Source organism: Aethalodelphis obliquidens, unplaced genomic scaffold, assembly GCF_003676395.1.
Source record: "Aethalodelphis obliquidens isolate GAN/ISIS:26980383/991018 unplaced genomic scaffold, ASM367639v1 scaffold20, whole genome shotgun sequence".
In the NCBI taxonomy this organism is placed as follows: domain Eukaryota; kingdom Metazoa; phylum Chordata; class Mammalia; order Artiodactyla; family Delphinidae; genus Aethalodelphis; species Aethalodelphis obliquidens.
In genome coordinates, this window is record NW_020837964.1 from 26,912,657 (window position 1) to 26,926,177 (window position 13,521).

At 58.2% G+C, this 13,521-nt stretch overlaps 1 protein-coding gene across 2 annotated transcripts in view; it reads left to right on the forward strand.

Moving 5' to 3' along the window:
- The first annotated feature begins 567 nt into the window (after nucleotides 1–567).
- Nucleotides 568–13,521, forward strand: part of ZNF319 (zinc finger protein 319) — a 27,341-nt gene continuing 14,387 nt past the window's right edge. The window contains exons 1-2 of one of the 2 annotated variants that reach the window (XM_027119754.1): nucleotides 568–844; nucleotides 2,872–4,859. In XM_027119754.1, the coding sequence (XP_026975555.1) occupies nucleotides 3,123–4,859 (1,737 nt within the window). In that variant the 5' untranslated portion in view covers nucleotides 568–844; nucleotides 2,872–3,122. Of the gene's footprint in view, nucleotides 845–2,871; nucleotides 6,708–13,521 lie in introns of those variants that run through there. The other variant, XM_027119755.1, reaches the window with a different exon arrangement.

Consider the following 13,521-nt stretch of genomic DNA (forward strand, 5'->3'; position numbering starts at 1 on the left):
ACAGATCGCTCTCGGCTCTGACCTCTCTGTCCGCTGCTCGGTCTGCAGCAGCTCGGGACCTCCCAGCAGCAGATGGTCCCTGGGTCAGAGGTCAGCGCATTAGACCCATCGGAGTCTAGTGCCCTCACCCTTGCCCTCGCCGTCCGGGCGGGGTCAGAGGTCCCGGGGCCTCTTCCTCAAGCAGGCCCAAAGTACGAGCTCCGGGGTCCCATCCCCTAAGAGCGAGCTGAACAGTCAGAGGCGGGTCAGTTCCAGAAGTTCAGAGTCTAGGAGGCCCCTCCTCTCAGGTTCAGGGGTCGGACCGGGGACTGGGTCCTGGGAGCTCCCACCCTTATGGCCGAGTAGGGTGGTCAGAAACAGAGCGCCCTCCCTGGGTCAGCTGAGGCGTGCCGGCCGAGCGACTGGAGAGCCGGCCCGGCGCGCGCGGCTGTCCGACCCGGCCCGGCCGCGGGGTCCCCGGCAGGGGGCGGCCTCGCTCCACGCCGCCCGCTACTCCCGCTGCCGCCGCCACCCAGGCTGCCGCTCCTCCCCCCGGCCCCGCCTCCCTGGCCCCCGCGCCGCCCGCCTGTCCGCCGGTTTCTGCAAGGCCATCGGTCCGTCCGCCCGCCCTCCCAGCGCTCCTCCGCCCCGGCCCCGCTATCCCGGCCGCGCACGTCGCTTCCTCGGTTCCGGCCGCCGCTAGCCCGTTCCCGCCCCCGAGCCGGACGCCGCCGCTACGCGAGGCCGGGGATTGGCAGAGCGCGTAGGCCGCGCTGCCGCGGATGGAGTCGGAATAAAGGGGCGGCTGAGAGAGCAGCTGGTGGCCACTCGCCCTGAGCCTGACCCCGCGGGCGGCCTGGAGCAGGTGAGCGGCTGGGCGCCCGGGGCCGCGGCTGGGCGCCCCTCCCGCGCCCGCCGCACCCCTTCCCCAGCCGGCCCGGCCGCCCCTCCACTCCCTCCAGCCCGACCCTGCGGCCTCCTGAGCTCCTGGGCGGCCCAGGCCGACCTCGACGCGCAGCTGTCTCCCGGGCCAAGCCTGCAGCCCTGGGGCCTTTTTCGGGCCCAGTCGCCCGCGGGGCCGGCCCTCGGGCCGCAGCGGCCTGTCCATTCCCGGCGAGGGCTGACAGGAGGCAGCCCAGCTGGGCCGGCGGGCATTGCCGGCAGGGAGGTGATCGGCTTTCATTCGGTTTCCCAGGGAAGAGGAAGGGCTGGGGTGGGGCTCAGGTGGGGGCCTCCGCTTGCTGCCCTCACCCTAGTCTCTCATCCTCTTTGCTGAGTGATCAGAGAGGCCTCTGGCCGCACCTTCCTGGAGGGGGGACAGGGTGGGCAGCTGAGCTGGGGGCCTAGGACCGTGGACCCTGTGTGGCAGCCATTCATGCCGGAAAAAACAAAAACAAAAAACAGTTGGGTTGGCGCAGCCTGACCTAGACCTCGCTCAGAGTAGTTCTGCTTCCCTCTTTCCTGGGGAGGCTTCAGTACCTGCTCACTCATGCAACCTGCTGCCTCCACCCAGAGCAGCGGCTTCTTTACTTCTTCTCTTCCCAGAAAGATGCTGAGGTTGACAGCTTTTAGCCTGACTCTTATGTTTCTTTGGCAGTTAGAGGCCAGGCTGGCCTGTAAAGGCATCCCCTTCCTTCTCTTTTCATTGGGAGAAAACTTAGAAACTTTTCAATGTTAGAGGCAGAAGAGCTGGGAACCTGAAAGTGGGTTGTGTCTGATTCTAAAAGTTCTTCCCTCTCGCTGTCATTACCTTATGCTGCCACAAAGTGGTGAGTTAGAGATTTGCCTGAGCTGGGTGGTCTTTACCTTCCACTGATTATCCAAAATGTTACAGACTTGGAGCAAGGGAACAGGGTTCTCTCCGGAAAGGTGATAGGGACGAACGCTCTGTGGTTAGCATGCCACTTCCCACCTTGCAGGGGCAAACTCGAAATTGCTTACATTTTCCTACAGGCCTTGACACTGTCAGATGAAGAGGATTTAGGACTTGTTTTGGTGCTCTGGGAGATGACTAGACTAGGGAACTTCTGCTATGCAGACATCTAGGCTGCGTGGGTCTGTGGACCCGCCATCTAACCCCCATCATGCACTGGCTCAGGTCCCTGCAAAGCCATCCCACTTATGTGAAGAGAGAACAGACACATGGTCGGGGGAGGGCCTGGGGGGTAGTTGAGAGGGGTATGGGCCAGCCCTTGATGGGAGAAGGTTTCTGAGATGGTCCTCAGTTTCATGCAGTTGTTTTAGATATTGACTGACTGAGGCCGTTTGCTGTGGGGCCCTCAGGTCTGGGAGGCCTGGCCTCTTAGACCCACAGTCTGTTCTTATGAGCAGTTGTGTCCTGGGTTGAGATTCAGCAACAGGAGAGAAGCTGGCAGGCCTACAGGGAGGCCTCAACCAGAGCCTTTCTGCTTTTATCTATCTTAGGTACTGGGCTTCCAAGTAAGAAGTGTTTGGCAAAATATAAAGTTATGTTACTAAGATTCTTGTTTTGGATGCCAGGGCCCTATCTGGTCACCTCCTTCTTTCTTTGGAGCAAGAGCAGAACTTGTGACTTCTCTGTATTGTGGACAGATCACCCCGGACTGTCACCCGTGAGACAGCTAATTAAAGAGGGATGACAGTGAGCTGGGAGGTTGGGATGCCTGGCCCAGGGATGGGGAACTGAATGGGGGTTGGGCATGGAGACAGCCACCATCCCCTTTGCCGGAGGAGCTGAACCGCCAGCAGACTTCTTTGGTAGCATGTGAAGGGAGCAGATCTCCCAGCCCTGAGCCCCTCTTGCTTCCCTGATGTGGTTTATGTCAATGTGGCGAGTGCAGGCAGATCAGGGAGAGGCCCCGGGAGCAGCTGCATGTCCCTGCCTCAAGCTCACGATTTCTTTCTTCTCTACAGAACCAATCATCAGGGAAGGCAGAGCTTCCCCGCCATTGCTGGCACCCTGCCTCGAAGACCCCCGTCCTGTAGGCAGAGCCTTGTAGTCTGTCTTGGTTAATGACTTGGGCCGCCTGACTAGCCCCTCTCTGTGCCTTGTCTGAGGTCCTCATCCATACCTGATCCTGGGCAGCTTCTCTCTCTGGTGTGGGTCATCTTAAGCGGGGAAACTGAAGCCATTACTCTCCAAACCCTGTTTCATCTTCCCAAGCATGTCGGAAAGCTGGCAGCAGCCACCGCAGACGCAGCCGCAGCAGCCGCAGCCGCCGCAGCCTCAACACCACGCAGAACCACCGCCGGCCCTGGCCGAGCACACACTGACCCCAGGCACAGCTGAGAACCCCCTGGGCTGTGCCGTCTATGGCATCCTTCTGCAGCCTGACCCGGGCCTGCAGCCCCCGCAGCATGCGCCCCTGCAGCCAGCAGGCGAGCCAGGCCCCAAGTGCGGCGTGTGCGGTCACGACCTGGCGCACCTGTCCAGCCCGCATGAGCACCAGTGCCTGGCAGGCCACGACCGCTCGTTCCAGTGCACGCAGTGTCTCAAGATCTTCCACCAGGCTACCGACCTGCTGGAGCACCAGTGCGTGCAGGCCGAACAGAAGCCTTTTGTCTGTGGCGTCTGCAAGATGGGCTTCTCGCTGCTCACGTCGCTGGCGCAGCACCACAGCGCGCACAGCGGCACTGGGGGCCTCGTGAAATGTTCCATCTGCGAGAAAACCTACAAGCCCGCCGAGGCGGCTGAGCCCGCGGCCACGGCCGCCCCTTCGCTGCCCCCGGCACCCCCTCCGCCCGCCGTAGCCCCTGCAGAACAGGCCGACAAGCCCTACAGCTGCCCCATCTGCCAGAAGCCCTTCAAGCACCTGTCGGAGCTCTCGCGGCACGAGCGCATCCACACAGGCGAGAAGCCCTACAAGTGCACGCTGTGTGACAAGAGCTTCAGCCAGTCGTCCCACCTGGTGCACCACAAGCGCACGCACAGCTCGGAGCGGCCGTACAAGTGCGCGGTTTGCGAGAAGACCTTCAAGCACCGCTCGCACCTGGTGCGCCACATGTACGCACACTCGGGCGAGCACCACCTGTTCCGCTGCAACGTGTGCGAGCTGCACTTCAAGGAGTCATCCGAGCTGCTGCAGCACCCATGCACGCCCAGCGGGGAGCGGCCCTTCCGCTGCGGCGAGTGCCAGAAGGCCTTCAAGCGGCCGTCGGACCTGCGGCAGCACGAGCGCACGCACAGCGCCGAGCGGCCCTTCAAGTGCGACCTGTGCCCCATGGGCTTCAAGCAGCAGTATGCGCTGATGCGGCACCGGCGCACGCACAAGACCGAGGAGCCCTTCAAGTGCGGCCTGTGCGAGAAGGGCTTCGGGCAGCCCAGCCACCTGCTTTACCACCAGCACGTGCACACCCTCGAGACCCTCTTCAAGTGCCCTGTGTGCCAGAAGGGCTTCGACCAGTCGGCCGAGCTGCTGCGGCACAAGTGCCTGCCGGGCGCGGCCGAGCGGCCCTTCAAGTGCCCGGTGTGCAACAAGGCCTACAAGCGGGCGTCGGCTCTGCAGAAGCACCAGCTGGCCCACTGCTCGGCCGCCGAGAAGCCTCTGCGCTGCACCCTGTGTGAGCGCCGCTTCTTCTCGTCCTCCGAGTTCGTGCAGCACCGCTGCGACCCGGCCCGCGAGAAGCCGCTCAAGTGCCCGGACTGTGAGAAGCGCTTCAAGTACGCCTCCGACCTGCAGCGGCACCGGAGGGTGCACACGGGCGAGAAACCCTACAAGTGCCCCAACTGCGACAAGGCCTTCAAGCAGCGTGAGCACCTCAACAAGCACCAGGGCGTGCACGCCCGGGAGCAGCAGTTCAAGTGCGTATGGTGTGGCGAGCGCTTCCTGGACGTGGCCCTGCTGCAGGAGCACAGCGCGCAGCACAGCGCCGCCGCCGCTGCGGCCGAGGGCGCCTACCAGGTAGCCGCCTGCCTGCCCTGAGTCCCCGCCGCGGCCCCCACCAGGCCCGGCCCGGCCTCCTCGCACCCATCCCTGCACCCGGCTCGGTGTTCTGAGGGAGGCCCTGGGCAGGTGGAGGGTGTGGGTGCCTGGCACTCCCGGTACAGGCCTGGGTGGGGAGCGGGGGCGGCAGATTGCTGTGGCTGGTCCTGACCCCACAGACCTCGTTCCCATTACAGGATTCGCTTTCTTGAGAGACCTCAGCCTCCCTTGTCTCTGGGGGCCTGGAACCAGGCTGGAAGTCAAATGGCCTCTCTCCACCCCAACGAGGGGGTGGTGCTAGCCCAACCTTCCCAGACCTTTCAGCCTAATTAGGAATCGGATAGGTTAGGAAAGAGGAGGGTCACGGTAGGGCCTGGGAGAAGGGCTGGACTCCAGAGCTAAGCTGGGTGTAGGGCATCCCCCTTCAGGTTGCTGTTTGAGGGAGAAGGCCAGCTCCGTGGTGTAGTCCTGGAACCAGGAGGGCAAACTGTGAGCCACCGGCCTCTCCGTCAGCTTCAGCCAGGGGTGATGCATCCTCCAGGTTTCTGGCAGGCGAGACATACAGGGGTGCTACACACCTGTGGGCTCAGTCTGCTTGGAGAACAATTGGCCCAGCCAGAAGGGAGGAGGCAGAGAAGTTCTCCTGTGACTCACTCAGCCAGGGACAGTGCTGTCCACAGGGAAAGGAGGAAAGGCAGCCTTTGCACCCAGGGCTAATCCCACTGTTTTGGAAGTGCCCCTCCCACCTTTGCGACATGGTTCCAAGCACTGGTGGGGAATGTGCTCTCAGCCCTACAGAACTACTGATGTGAAAGAGGGGGTTGTTAGATCACCTGGTGCCTGGGAGGAAGCAGGGCCAAGCCTGTGATCTTCCCAGTGGATGGGAACAAGTGTCACCCCTCTTACCAAAGCCTCAAGGGCGTGGCCCTAATCAGGCCACCCCAGCCCTGCTTCAGGGCCAAGACCATGCCTGGGTACCCAGGGTAGGGGAGGTGAAAGGACCATGGGAACGCCTCTGACCTCACAGTGCCCTCCCAGCCCATGCGCACCCTCCCCCATCAGTCTGGTTGCTGGCCTGTACTTCAGGGGTCTTGCTCTACCAAGATGCTCTGGACAACATCCAGCTACTTCCAAGGCCATAGTGTTCTCCTTCGGGTCCTCCTAGGGTCCCCCTAGGTCTCTGGCTGCCCACTAGGCTCATGGAGCCGAGGGTGTCCAGGATAAGGAGTGGGCAGGGGAAGAGGGTTGTTAAGGAAACCGGTAGGTAGATGGAGTCGATTGGTATTGCTTGATGGCCGGGACTGTCCTCGGGAAGGCCAGAAGACCTTTACTATCAAAATGATTCTCTTGAACCCAGCTCTGCCCCACCCTCTCCCAGCCCCCTTCCCTGGGTCTTAAAAGGAGACTTTAATCAGTGCCCACCCCAAGATCCCAGAGGAGCAGGGAGACCTGTCTTGTCCCACTCTCACCTTCAGAAGTCTGAAAAGCCCTCCTCCCCCTCCTCTGCCTGGGTTCCCTTCCTGTGCCCGCAGAGAGGGGCTGGTCCTTCCCCTCGGTGCTGGCCTTAGTCACAATGCCTCAAAAGACGTGGAACCCAGGCTGACAACAGTCCCAACTGCTAATGTTTTTCTTTCATTTTGCTTTCTAAAAGCAGTTGTTATACTGTTCATAACATTGTATAGTTTAATTTCATGTCATTTTGGATCTTATATAAAATGTGAGAATTTGGATTTTTAAAAAGAATGACTCCATTTTAGATAGCCCTTTTGATGTTAATATATAGTGAGTCCAATGTATGCTTTAGAAGTAAAGACATTGACCTTCACAGACCAAAGCACAGTTTGTTCTGGTCATTCTTCAGAGGGTAATGTTGGGACGTGGAGAGGGAGTGAGGTGTGCAGTCCAGGGTGGCAGGCTTGGGATTGGGATATAAGGCTGGGTTCGAATGTTTTGAACATTCTGTTTGTGTGACTTTGGGCAAGTCGCTTAACCTCTTTGGGACTCAGTTGCCTCATCTATAAAATGGGGAGGTTAACCCTTGCCTTGCTTGGTTCTTGTGAGAATTAAGTGGAATCGCATACGGCGGCCCTGGTGGGGAAGCTGTGACGATGCTGACGGTACCAACTGCACGACACTTGGGATCCTTGGGCTGTGACCTCTTGACATCCTTGGGGTTTAACTGCAGCCCCTGTAAAGGGAGCTGATCTGTGAGGGACCAGCAGCTCATGGATGGTCAGAAGCTGGGCACTGGGCCTGGTAAGCAGGAGAGCTTGCTTAGCCCCTGTGGAAAATCAGGGTCTGCCTGGAGCAGCCTACAGGCGCCGCCCCCGAGGATCACACGCTCTCACCCCACTCCTGCTCACCCTGTCGCACGGTGATCCATCTGCATGTCCAGCCCAGCCGCCTGCATCTCAGCCTTCCTGCACCCCTCTTCTGTCCCCTATCCTGTCCCGCAGTGGGCCAACTGCAACTCAGGCTCCTGTTTCTCAAAGGCAAGGGTGGAGGTGGGGAGAGGAAGGTAGAAGCAACTCCCCCCAGGTCTGAGAGCCAGTGGAGGGTGGTCAGGAGGGACCCCTGCCCTGAAGGTAGGGGTGGAGGTGAGGGTAGAAAGAGGATAAGGAGCTACCCACACCGCAGAGAGCTCAAAACTGGCTGCAGAAGTCTTAGTGGAGAGGCCAGGGGGGACCCCGGATGTGATCAGGACCCCATGGTCCTCTTACTCCCTCCACGTGTGGCCACAGGAGGACTCTGCCCTTGAGAAGCCGTGTGCAAGCGTCTACCTCTCAGCGAGGACGCCCAGGGCCCCTTGTCCCTGTGCCCGGCTTGAATCCTGGCTTCCTTTCTAGTTCAGTGACCTTAGGCAAAACCCACCCACCTCGCAGAGACTCCTGGAAAGCACTGGCACGTGTTGGGTGCTTTATAGCTTCAGGTTGCTCTTCCTGAACAGATGGTGTTTTGCGTGTGCCAGGGGCCACAGGAGCCCTGGATGGGCCCACATGGAGGGTGCAATGACTTTTTCTTCCTTTGTCCCCACCTTGCCTCCCCTCACAAAGCAGTGGGGCTCCCACCTGGGCCAAAACCAGGGCCATGAATGGAGCCCTGGCCTGGGGGCCTGCGTGTTCAGGCTCAGGTCTTAGACCTTTGATAACAAGTGATCACAGGCAGGCTCTGTTCCTCTTGGGGTCTTGATTCCATCTGAAGCAGAGGTCTTGACCTCTGATCTCTAAGGGTCCTTAGAGACCTGTCGCTCTGATTCTGGGAAGGTAACCGGATCAACCCGTGGCCCCTATTCCCCTTCCTGCCTCTCTCGGCCTCCAGTCTGCTCCCCACCTGTCTCATTCTGGTCTCTCTTGATTGTAAGTGACAGGAACAGCGCAAACTGGCTTAAGCAGCCACACACTGTACCTGGCCACACACACAGGTACGTCTCCCACCTACCTGCCCAGGAGCCCCACCGCTTCCTGTGTCCCATAGCTGATGTGAGGCCCCATCTCTTAGAGCATGGAATTTTCATGGGGGAACTTCAGGTGCTGTGGCTAGGGCTACAAACTAGCACTATCTCCTTTAATCTCCGGGTAATCATTCCCTTTGCCCCAACCACTGACAGGATGGGAAGAACGTGGTACCTTGGGGTGAGGGGTGACATGTGGATGAGGGCCAGAGGAGCGAGAGCGAGAGGCTGACATAAATTCACACTCTGGAGTTAATAATTTCCCCTTCCTGGGGAAAGAGGCACTGCTGGGTGGGATGGGGGTCCCTTTTCCTGGGTCCTCGAAGTCATTGCCAGAGCAAGCTGGGCTACCAAAGACAGCTTCCCTAGGGAGCCCATCATTTGACGGCTCTGTCAGACTCCCACTGTGCGGCTGGCTCTGTGCTCGGCCTCCCAGGGGGGCAGCGGGAGAGGACCCTGCTCTCCAGGGGTGGAGCCTGTGCTCGTGAACCACTGTGGCAGCGCTGTGCTGTCGTAGTTAAGAGCACAACAGTCAGGCCTGGCTGGAGTCCCGCCTCTGCCACTCATCAGCACCAAAGCTTTGGGAAGGTTTTTGGACCTCTTTGGGCCTCATTTTCCTCATCTGTGAAATGGAGCCATTAATGCTCTCTTCTGGGCTTAGGGTGAGGGTCCCATGAAATGACCTGAGTGGAGTGTTTGCCACATAGTGGCCACTCAGGAAAGCAGAGGACTGGGAGGTCAGGGGCAGAAGGGAGCCAGCCTAGCTCTCCTACCTGAGCGTCAGGGCTCTCCCACACGCACCCTGCTACACAAGACCTTTCCCATCCACCAGCTGGTCTGAGCCTCATACCATCTCCATGAGATGGGCAGGGCAGAACTGAGGAAGTGTTTTGTGCTGATCCTTGAGAAGTCCAGGGGCTTCCCAAAGCCGTACGCTTAGTGATGAGAGAGGCCTGGCATTGTGGGGTCTGGCTAGGTGCGGGGATAGGCAGCGGGGTGGGACCGCCTGGGCTCTGAGCCCACAGACCTCCAGCTTCAGCCACTGAAGCCCGGGGCTCTGGCTCCAGCCCACTCTTTGTGGGCCAGGAAGCCGGGAACAATGGCCGGGACTGGTGCTGGCACCAGGGCTGGCCATGGAAGCAGGAAAGCTCTTCACCAGCAGGCAGAGGGGGCAGCCAGCCCTCGGGCCTGCTCTCAGCTCCTTGAGGGACTGCAGCCTCCGTTTTCTGTCCTGCCATCTGTGCAGAGGCAGCTCCATAGAGAGCCTCCCCCAGACCTCCCAGTCCCCAGCCTCATCCCTCCTCCAGAGCAGGCCCCAGACAGGACCATGGACTGCTCAGGCCTTGGAAACTTGCCCAAGGCCTCTGCGCCTGGGCCGGGCTCCGCATCCCATCCTCAAGACGGTGCTTTCTTTGTTCCTTGAAGGTCATGCCTCCAGGAAAAGCCTTGGCCCGCTATTGATTTTTGCAGATTCTGGCAGGAATGCCCAGTCCTCCTTCGGGGCCCTGAAAAGGAGGTCGAGGGGAGGGGCGGAGGTGGGTTGCGGCCCATGGGGTCTCCCTCCGCACTGTGCGTGTGTGTCCATCCCCACTCTGGGTCTGCATTCCTGCCTTTGTTCATCCATAAGCATCACTGAGCACCTGCTGTTTGCCAGACACTGAGCTGGCGCGGCAGAGCATGAAGGTAGAACTTCAGATGAGAGAGTTTTGAGGTTTTCATGTATCAAAAGGTAGGGTCAGAAATGTCAAAGCTGCTGGTATTTAGTACAAAACATTACCTGTGAGAGTCCTCCCCGACCCTCACCCCGTTCTCCCTGAGCTAGGACCCTTACTCCACCCCTGATCCTCCCCATTGCCAGCCCCAGGGTGAGGGTATGTGTTTTGCGTGTTACTTTGTAATAAACACAACTATTACTTTGTAGTAGTTGTATCATTTAGTCCACGCCCGTGTGTTGGTTCTGGGAGGCCCCAGGCCCCATTCCTGAGTCCCAGATCCTGTTAGAGAGATAAGAGGGGCCAGCGAGTGCAGTATTTCCTAAGAGCCTACGGTGGGCCAGAGGCTATGAGTTAGTCCCCCTGAAACAGCTACGGTTCCTGTCCTCATAGTCTTGGGGAAGAATTGGGGAGAAGGGAGGATTTGAGAGAGGCCTGCCTGGAAGAAAGGGTGAGGTTTGGGTAGGAAGAGATGGGGAAAGCATTTCAGGTGGGAGGAAGGCGTTGACTAAAGGTTAGGAGGCAGACAGGAGCCTGGGTGTTTGAAACAGCAAGGAGACTGGTGATGCCGTTGTGGGTAGGGGTAGCGCATGGAGGCCCAGGGCCTGGGTACTGGATTGGGATCAGGCCAGGAAGTCCTGGAGGCTGGGCTGTCCCCAAGGCAATGGCCACAGGGAGGATTTCTACTGTGATCTCTCTATGAGGAGCAAAGAGCCCCCTGAGGCTGAGAGAACTTCCAGGCCGGGAGACAGTGGCCCAGGCTGGGTGGCTTCTCTCCATCTCTTGGGATTTTCAACCTGCAGATTCTGCCACTGCCAGTAACTCCAAGAGAACTTTCTGGTGGAACATCTCCTCTCTCTAAGCTCAGGTCGAATGTCCCCACTGGTTTCCCCCCGACTCTTGGCGTGCATCTCTCTCATAGCAGGAAGGCAGTAGAGTATGGTGGCCACAGGCTCAGGGGGTCAGGCAGGCTGGCTTCAATTCCCAGCTCTGCCAATCACCAGCTGTGTGACCATGGGCCAGTCATTTAGCCTTTCTGAGTTCATTTCATCATCTGTAAAATGGGTCTAAAACTGCCCACCTCCTGGGTACTGCAAAGTGCTTAATATTGATACATCACCTTTGCACGTAAAAAATAGCAAGTGCATGCTAAATCAGACTTGTTAATGCACGTCTGCTCTGTATTTCCTTTATTCTTGGGCACATATTTTTATATCTACGAAATTAGGATTCAGTGTACAACTGGTGAGGAAGGACCTAATCAAATTCCTAGGCTTGAGGAACATGATCTAGGTGTGCTCACATTCTCACCTTCTGCTTTCAGGTTTGAATCAGCTGGGTTTACCTCTCTCCTACTGGACTAGAAGTACCTCTAAGGCAGGCAAGCCTTCTGGTCTGTGTCCCAGCACCCAGCATGGGGTCTGGCGAGGCCTTGAATGTCTGCTGGGCCAAATTCCCAGAGGGACTTGTCCAGTTATTCAGTGTCAAGGAAGCAGGGCCACGAGAAGACACATGGGCGCTTGATTCCCTCTGGTATCTCAGCACGCTCTCTGGAGCTCCCTGACTGCCCCCAGTCTCACACAGGCCAGGACTCCAGCATCTCTGCTATGAGCCTCGGGCAAATCTATTTCTCTCTGAGCTGTCATGTTGGAGGGGACACTCAGGGCTGAAGAATGTGGCTCTCACACCTCAGGGGCCTTCGCCAATGGCTTCCCAAGGTTCAATCCAGGTGGACTGCCCCTGGGCTTGGAGGAAAGTGCTTCTTCCTGCATGAAATGGCAGGAAGCTGGATACCTCCTTGACAGGCCCCCAAGGAGGAAAGGGCTCTGATCTGCTTACCACTTCCCATCCCCTCCTCCCCACGCTCCTGTCTCCTGCCCTGTTGTCAGCAGAGCCCCATACTTCAGGACAGAGAGACAAACTCCTTCCCTCACCTCGGTATAAGGGTGATGATCTCCAACACCACCCCCAAAAGAAATTAAAATCAGCCTCGAATTTGTAAGGCAGGCTCTGTCTGCATATCAGACAACAAAACAACTCATTTCCTTGTTTATTACCCAAGGTTGAACAGAAGACCCCCATTCTGGGAAATAACTGATTCTACGAATATTGAGTGCAAACTATACGTGAGTACTGTGGCAAGTGCTGGGACTGAATTTGAGTCCTGGGTTCTGGTTTTGGCTGGAGGCTTTCCCTGATCTGGGCCTCAGTTTTCCCATCTGTGAAGTAGAGTAGCTTTGGTTCTGCTCACTCTCCTGGGTGCTTATGGAGTATGAGGCCTGGAGGAGGTGATGTGTTCTAACCAGTAAAACACAGGGTCCAGAGGTGAGGGGCTGGTATTATTGCTTTAAACTCCTTCCACCTGAGACCAGGCTTGCATCCACTAGGTGCTCAGTAAGTATTAGTGGAAGGGGATGAGGAGGATGTAAGTCAGGGTCTCCTAACCTTTGTGGGCACTGACTCGCCTGAGAATCAGATGAAAACAAGGAGACTTTCCATGGAAAATGCACATGTGGGTGGACCCACGGTTTTGCACATGATTTCAGAGGGTTCGTGGATCCCTGAGGCCTCAGATCCTAGCACCAGAAGTTCTGTTCAAACAGTTCTTGAGCTTGGTGGCTATTTACCCTGATCTGGGCCTGTCCTTGCAGACTGGCCACAGGTGGGATGGTATTTGGAAGGTCCTGGAGCTAAATGCTGATGCTGGCGGCTCTAACACCCAGCCACGCCGAGACACTCTTCTTTAGCCCAAAACTTTGAGCAGGGTTATTCTGGACCTGGCGCAGGAGCCCCACGGCTGTCCCCAGCACATCAGGCCTCCTTTCTGTAGGTTGGTAGGCAGATGAGGGCTAGTCCTGAAGCTATGTGAATAGAGCAGATAACTTTTTGCTTACATGGTATGTTCATTGGCGGTGCTTTGGGGAGAGGAAACTTTCTTCTCTGAGTGGGCTTGGGCACCTCATCTTACTTCCACACTCAGTTGCTTCACAGGGAATACAGACCATAGGCCAACCCTCCAGGGCCTGATTCCACTTCTTCAGGGGAACCCTGGGCCCAGGGAGGCCCCCAGCACACACTGGGATGGCAAGGGCTTCTGAGAGAGGTGTCTAAAATCCCTTTCGAGCCCCCTCTTTTCTCTTTAGGGCTCAAGTTCAGAGTCTGAGGTGGAAGGGGCTTTGTTGTAGGGTTATGAGCAGGGGAACGGGGTCACAAAGGAAAACTAATTCTCAGGCAGGCCTGCCTCTGTACCTCATCCCTGGCGGGGCCCTGGGGCCTAGACCCTAATTCTCTACCTGGGGTCACCAGACATCTTTCCCAACTCCCCCCACCGCCACCAGTCCTCCAGGAGTTGGCAGGAGGCAGGTAAGGGCAAGACATCCTGAGGTCCTGAGGTCCTGACCCTCCCCCAGCCCCTGCACCCCACACACACACACACACACACACACACACACACACACACACACACACACACACACAC